This window comes from Mesocricetus auratus, unplaced genomic scaffold (genome assembly GCF_017639785.1).
Source record: "Mesocricetus auratus isolate SY011 unplaced genomic scaffold, BCM_Maur_2.0 Super-Scaffold_100030, whole genome shotgun sequence".
NCBI lineage: Eukaryota > Metazoa > Chordata > Mammalia > Rodentia > Cricetidae > Mesocricetus > Mesocricetus auratus.
The window spans coordinates 11,405,760-11,413,740 of record NW_024429211.1 but is presented as its reverse complement, the minus strand read 5'-3'; the positions used below and the strand labels follow the sequence as shown (position 1 = coordinate 11,413,740).

General features: G+C 42.7%; 1 protein-coding gene across 1 annotated transcript; it reads right to left on the bottom strand.

Moving 5' to 3' along the window:
- Positions 1–400: 400 nt before the first annotated feature.
- Positions 401–4,426, bottom strand: LOC101833042 (serum amyloid A-3 protein-like). Its single transcript, XM_040733337.1, has 4 exons — positions 4,368–4,426; positions 3,762–3,853; positions 963–1,101; positions 401–656 (listed from the first exon to the last, which is right to left on the bottom strand). The coding sequence occupies exons 2-4, from the start codon at positions 3,850–3,852 to the stop codon at positions 518–520; spliced, it is 369 nt and encodes a 122-aa protein (XP_040589271.1). The 5' UTR covers position 3,853; positions 4,368–4,426; the 3' UTR covers positions 401–517.
- Between the last annotated feature and the right edge of the window lie 3,555 nt (positions 4,427–7,981).

Below are 7,981 nucleotides of genomic sequence, written 5' to 3'. Positions count from 1 at the left end.
TGTTCTTTGAGGAAAGTGTAAATCTATTAAGACAGTTACAGGATGGTATTGATTTCGACTTCAGTCTTTTTAGTTATATTTTGCTAAATAAGAATTCACTGATGTTTAATGGGGAGGGCATGGGGATGGAAGTTAGGACTTAATGCATGCTAGGTAATCACTCTGTTATTAGGCTACATCCTCAGCCAAGAATGTGTTGTATTTTATCTAGCTTTCAACTTTATAACTGAAATCATATATACAGGGCTTTCATGCTATCTGCCTGGTTTTGATGTAATACATAATACATGTTTTAGCACATGTATAGACATGTACAGTTACAAACCAATTCCTGTCTTTTAATTTCTTTCTTTAAAAAGACAAAATGCCCTGTGCTCTTTCAAAATGACAGAGACATGTGGCATTTTACAAGTATTTATTTAACATTTTGGGGTGTTTACAGATCCGGAGTTTAGGAACTAACTCAATTGAATAAGTGCTTCTGTACCCATGGCTGGGAACAGCATGAAGACAAAACTCAGTATTTACTAGGCAGGCCAGCAGGTCGGAAGTGGTTGGGGTCTTTTCCACTCCGGCCCCATTCGTTGGCAAACTGGTCAGCTCTTGAGTCCGCTGCTCCACGTCCTGTCAATCTCTGAATACCCTCTCTGGCATCACTGTATTTAAGACAGAGAAGAAGAAGAGCCATAATTATGCTGAAGGCAGTAACCCCATGCTCTGGACTCCTGTCTCTCAAGAGAAGGCTTAAGAGGAGCCCAGGGAAGTCAGGGACAGAGACGTGCTGTCTGAGTGAGCACCTGCTCTGTGCAGGATGTCACCCTCATGAGAGAGGATGGGATCATGTATCACTGCCAGCCTCTCTCAGTACAATGCACAGAAAAGAGTAAGGCACAGGATGTAGAAGACATCCCCCTCCTGACTGTCCAAAGCACTCAAGCTCTGCTCACCAAGACCTCTGTTACCTGATCACTTTAGCAGCCCAGGCTCCTCCTGGTCCCCTTTGGGCAGCATCATAGTTCCCGCGTGCATGGAAGTATTTATCTGAGTTTTTCCAGTTGGCCTTTCTCATGTCAGAGTAAGCTCTCCACATGTCTCTAGTCCCTGGAGAGGGAAGAGAATGGTGGGGAAGATTGGGTTTAGCCAAAACTGAGCGTTAAATCTTCCTTTCAACTCAGCCTTTCAAAAGCCCACAGAAATGTTGCTGCCTTGAATTGAATAGTTCTTACTTCCCCATGGATGTGCAAGAGAAGTGTATTAGAGCAAGTTTTATTTTGATGAATTCTTATCTTATCTCTGTTGTTGTTTATCTTGGCTGCACAAAAAGTGTACTGAGGAGAGAAGATCTCTAGGGGATGTTTCATCATATGACGATTAAACTCTCTCTAAAATGGTAAAGGGAAACTTCTTAAGGTATATATATGAACATGAGGCCCTTTCCCTTCCTCCTCTCCCCTTCCTTCTTTTTCTATCCCTTCCTTTAGAGACATAGTACATCTCTATATAACCCTCACCAGCCTGAAACTCATCATCCTTCTGCCTTAGCATCCCAAGTGATTGGTGATGTCCTTCTATATATATGTTTTCTCTTCTTGGTTGATGAATAAAGCACTAATTGTCCACTGACCAGGCAGGAAGTAGGTGGGGCTACAAGATGAGATTTCTGGGGAGAGGACCCAGAGAGGAGTCACTATTAAATGCTATGTAGCTGTTGAGGAAGCACGTGGCCCAGACATTTTCTGGTATGATAAGACCACGTGGAAATACTTATATTAAAAGAAATGGGTTAATATCTAAGAGAGAGCTAGCCAATAAGAAGCTTGACCTGTAAGCCATGCAATTTATAAGTAATATAAGCCTCTGTGTGTTTAATTGGGACTAAATAGCTGCTGGATCAGGCAGAACAGAAAACTCTATATATCCAAATGCTACAATCTTCACTGCATGAAATATAAGTCTGCATGAAGGAACACATATGCACATAAGCTCTGACTTATTTACTTGCCTTCTCTGTCATTGCCTATATATTTGCACTGTGATCTGCCATTGCCTTACGATGGTGCACTCTAGTCTACTGCATGTAGTCGCTAGTTGCTGCCTCTTGAAAGTGGGCAGTACGCTACTCTGCACGTACATTTAGTTTGGTGTGAGTTTGTTTTTTTCTTTCCTGTTCAGAGTCTTCTTTAGTTTTTTCATCTCATTTCAAGTTAAACCTATGAACTATACTTTTTCTGGTATGACATTTCAAACTTCATTTCCTTCTTCTATTGTCTGTGTAATTTTGCATCCTTCAATATTTACAGCATTTCCTGCTCACTTTGGTTAGGAAATGTCTCTTAAACATGGCATGGAGTTCTGCTAGTAGCCAATAAAATGGCTTTTCCTTTGTATTAAAAAAACCTCCACTGCAGTCAAAGATCTCATGTAGAACAGGCATTGGGAGAAACTGCTCTCCAGGCAAACTGAGTGCAGTCATTTTCAGAGTCCATGGAGTGTCCAGGGCCTGTTTCAACCTGAGCAGTTCTCAGCACTCCCTCAGCAGAGGACAACAGTGAGTTCTCAGATAACAACTGAGACAGCTGGATGATCAGAGACTCTAGGTGGCAAAGGACACACTGGGTTTACAAATTCTACATCCTCTCCAGAGCAGGGAAGAGTATTAGACACCTTGGAGATTATACAGAAAACCGAGAAAATGCATATGGGATGGTCATGGAGGATACTCAATGTATCGTCATCTCACTTCTCTGCTCCTCAGGACGGTGCCACAGACAGCAAAATTCTAAACTAAGGAAGCAGCGGTGTGCTGTGCAGTGAAATAATCATGTCCAGATAGCATTAAATGGGAACTATCTTCAAAAGTAATGAGTTGGGGGGGAGAGAAAGACCACTACCTAGGTTCATTTAATTTTGATCCTGCTGTGACTAGTAGCATGTATTGCCCTTGGTGACAGATCCTAGTTCATGTCTCTGCCGCAGCAGCCTGTATTCCAGGTAAGTCAGCCATTCCCTTCTGTGGGTGGTGGAGGATCTGGAGCTTCCTTCACAGGAGCTGCCCTCCCTAAGCCATGACCTGCTGCTTCTCAGGTAAACAGTGAGCGTGTGCCCATCAAGTCCTCTCTCTCTTCTGGGAGCTGTGTAGTGGATTCAGAGGAGCTGGACAACCTGGGCTAACCTCTGCTCTTCCAGGGATTTTGTTTGATAGCCTATGTTGCTTTGTGCCTCAGTTTACTGAAAGAGTAGATGTGGCACCAATACCACAAGATTAATTTAAAAATTAATTTTTTTCCACACATAATGCTCTTTGGACAATTTCTTTTCACTGTTCTATTAGCCTTAGCTCCTGTCACCATGGATGGGGGATTGCATGGGTTCTCCTGTACCTGGCGTGGGACATTCTACACTTGAGATACACTTCATTTCACAGCCACCAGACATAGAAATGATCTGTTCATTATCTTCCACAAAGGAGCAGCAGATCACCCTCTTCTGGTGGTGAATCAGCATCTTTCAAGTACAGAGACTATTCCTACATTCCTGTGGGAAAGCTGCTGTACAAATCCTACCTTATCTCAGGCTTGGGATCCTCATAGATAAAGGTCAGCACTGACCAAAAAAAGTTCAGAACTACATAGGAAGTGTGACACTGCTTCTCTCTCCATGGAGACTTCACAAGCATGTGCGCCCTTAAGTTCGTGGTCCCTGCTCCAGTAAGTATGTAGAACTCACAGATATAACCTCTTGCTCCCATCCTTTCTCCTTACCTTGACCAGCTTCTTTCATGAACTGGAACCATCTTTGGCTGTCAACTCCCAGGAACAAGAAACAAAATATGATGGCAATAGAAGGCTTCATCCTGTTGTAAGGCCAGGAAAATACAAGAATGAATATGCCTTTCCTTGGGGTGCAGGATGCTTTTTCAATGTTGAGATGTCTTTGCAAGCCAGTAACAAATGTATTTAGTGACAGGTGATACAGTGGATTCCAGGCAAATATCTAGATCTCTATTTCCACGTGTTTCACTAGAATCCCACTGTCTAAGACTTTGTAACTGGACCATTAGTATAAAGCACGTTTCATTCCAATCTTGCCAGCAGAAACACAACTTTATAGAAAGTTTGCAGAGAGGTGTGTAGGGGCTTTATAACCATTATATATCTCTGAAGTCTATCTTTAGAAGAGTGACTTCATCCTTCTCTGAAGTCACACAGAAGCATACAACAAATCTTCATGCTAAAAATACTGCCTCCAGCGAATTCCAATCCATCTAGTAGATTCATGAAAGAGACAGAGTACGAAATGCAACAAATCAATGATGGTGGGGAAAAGAATCTACAAAGAGCAAATGTGGGAAAGTTCTGAGAACTCACCTTGGGATATCAGTTCCTGCTGAGACCCCAGGTGAGCAGCTTCTGTGACTTGTTGAGGAGATATGGCTGGGGCTGAGTGACAGATGTATATATACTGTCCCTCTACTAGTGGAGCAACCCCCTGTTTGATCTTGCATAATCCACTTGGCCATAATTTAGCTTTCATAACATAAAGATTTCTCTTAAACCGATCTGTTTTTCCCAGATTGGGCAATACTGTCATTTTCAGGAACATGACAAGTTAGGGCTGTCAGAGTCTTCTCCATCCCGACTGGGAATAATCAGGATGAGTACTTTCCATCCAGTGATGTGGCATCAAATTCTAAGGAATGGAAATTAACGTCGGAAAAAGAAATATAAAAATGTCATAATCTTGGTGGTGCATAGCAAATCCAAAAGCTGAGCTAATGTCCTTTTGTAGCATAGTTCAGAATTAAGCTGGGCCTAGGAAACAGGAGGAAGGCAGGCAATAACTGGTTTTAGCATCCACATAGGTGGGTGGATTTAACACTGGGAAAGGACTTTTCCAGAATCAAGGGTATTTATTCCTAAGTATTTGCTATGGAAGACAAAAGAGTGGATTAAATTTGCATACTGTGATAAGTCAGGAGCCCAAAACAACAGTATAGGGATTTGCTTCAAAATCCTGAGGAAATAACATATGATAAACATGCATGAGGAAGGCTCACTGGCTGCTAAATTATATTAACCTGGGTTCAGGCAGAAGGGGCAAAGCATAGCATAGGGATGTTGGAGATAGCATCAGCAAACAGTTGTTGAAGCTAGAAAAGCAACACTAGGTTTTGCTACCTGAGTTTATCTTAGAAGAAAATCCATTTAGTCCATGGGGCAGGGCCATAATTCATTTTGTATCTCCACCCCATTAATAAAAATTAATCAAAAGAAAAACTGAGTGTGTTTACTTCCCTAGAGAAGGAAGGGGCATAGCTACTATATGGAAGGTATGATGAGGGCATCACATTAGTTTCTCTGTTCTAAGAGACCCTGGGCTGGAGCCTGAGGACAGTAGTAGAAACAAAAAGAGCCCAGACAGAAAGAAATAGCTGAGATTTTTTCCTGAAATTGTTTGTTACAAGAAGAGGCATGTGAATATTTCGCTGGAGACACAAGCTGATGTAACAAACCGAGTAAGTTGGAAGATGGTGAATCACAGCCAGAAGAAGGAACAGCAGCTGAGGAGAATGGAAGTGAAGAGCTGTCTGTTTGATGCAGACAGGGTGGTGTGGTGTCGAGGAGTATATCAGTAAAGCAATGAAGGATGAAGCAAGTGCAGCAAGGATGGGCACCATGTTTGAGAATAGTTGTCTTAGATTAGAATCTTCAAAGAGATACCTCCTTCTAGTTTTGGCCATATTTTAGTTACTTTGGTACTGTGACATGAGAGCTATAAGGGAAAAGCTGTTAACCAATTTTGTCTCTTGGTCCTTAGCCAAGTCACTGCCAAGCCATTTTGGCTATTCCTTACATGACTTCCATTCCTTGGGAAAGGGATTCTTTCGTGGCCAGGGGTCTGGATGGATAAGCTCATACTGTTCTAGCAATAGGCAATGAGGAGCAGTTACAACCTCCCACACTCCCTGGTTATGGTCCTGCTTGGGGAAGTGCTTCACAGGGGACTGCATTTGAAGCCAATCCCCTTTCTCTTCTGACTTCCTTGGGATATGTTTTACTGATTATGTAATGACATCCTCAGTCATTCTAAACTCAAAAATTCACTTCCCACAGGACCACTCTTTCAACCACCCTCCTACTCCTTTAGTTTGGTTTGATGTTTTGTCTGGCTGTGTGTCCATGCACCACATGCATGTCTTAAATGTGGGCTAGACACAGCACCATCCACATTGGCCTGCTTCTCTCAAACATTTTTAGTCCTTTAAAACTTCTCTTCCAGATGGTTGTGACCCAACATGTGATATCTGCGAAATGAACCCATGTTCTTTGGAAGAGCATCCAGTGCTCTTAAATGCTGACCCATCTCTCCAGCACCCACCCTCTTCTTTGATAGAAACATTAGAAGACAAGCGAGTTCTTTCCTAGAAATTAAGAAGAGCTCTTCTAATAAACTTTTTTCCTTGTTAACAACAGTGTATCATTCTTTGAGTATTTTGTCCAACGCATTTGGATCATATTCTCATGTCCTCCTCAACTCCACTCTGAACTCCGTACCCACCCAACTTAAAGTTTTCTCTTCTTTTCCCTGTCTTCAAGTCCAGTTTGAATGAACCAACTACTATTGGGGATGGCATCTGTCCTAGAGGTTGGTCAACAAGCTGTCATATCACTTAAGAGAACTGACTCTTCCTCTCCTAGGAGCAATAAAGGTCAAAAGCTTCTCAGCTGGAAATGGGATTTTGTGCCCACCTTGCCCCTCCATGCTGGGGTTTTGTCTTCTTTGAGTTTGCACAGATCTTTTTCATACTGTCACAATTGCTGGGAGTTCACCTGTGCAACTGCCCTGCTGTGTCTGGAACACAGTCTTTTCTTCAAGGCATCCAACACCTCTGCCTCTCACATTCTTACTGACCCCTACTCCAAGAAGACCCCTGAGCCTTGAGAGTTGGGGTGTGATAGGTATGTTGAGAGAGGGCTTTCTTTATTATTCATATTATTATCACACCAAGTTTCCCCTTGTTCATTCATAATGTCTCTCCATGGAATGGGATCTCACGAGAAGACTTTTATCAGTCTTGCCTCACTATCATCAAGACACTTCTTCAAGCAGTTGTTGAGTAAATACAAAGAGAGATGAGTGAAGTCTGTGAATCTATTTACTTAGACTTAAGAGTGGAAGAGAATTTTAAAGGAGTCCAATTTTTTGAGAGTAAAACACAAGTTTGGATGGTGGTGTCTCTAGCCCGCATTTAACAAACACAGATCAATCCATACTGCATTGCATCACTCCAGCAATGCAGGACCAGCCCACATCAGACCCAACACCAACTTACAGTAAATGGGTCCAACCTGCATTTCCCATAGATTATTCCATGGCATTGGTTTATTGCCTGAAAGTTTGGAAAGACTGCACAAATAATGAACTTGTGTCTGAATAAAGCACAAAATGTTCTTTGAGTGTGGCCCTGAATTTTTTTCCTAACTAGAAATTTCAACATGTGAACCTGGAAAGTCCCAGAATTGCACAATGGCTCTTCCAGTAGCTGAGTTTGAAACTTTGCTGATGAACCCATCTTCCTTGTTGCTGATTGCTGAGAGGACAAGAGTCTCTGATTGTTCCATGTCCTGGAGAATTAATATAAGAAGCTGAGCCAGACCTCAGAGCCCCCAAGGTCTTTGAGGAGGCAGGAGTGCAGGTTCTTGGAACCAACCTCTCCTTAACCCTCACTCCTGCTTTTGTGCATATGGGAAGAACTCAGGAAGTGGAGGGGACAGCTAGCCTACAGTGCATGAGGGCTGCCTTAAAGCTGACCTGCCATTAGAGTTACACTGGGCTGTAGGGACTTTCAGTAGTACAGCAGGAGAGTTGCCCTACTGTGAGGAAAGAGTAGTTGTGGCGCTAAATCTCTTCCTGTGGGGTCAGGTGCCCAGAAGAGAAGGGAAAGCCCCTTATCCCTCAGCAGGTTGTATAGAAGGTGATA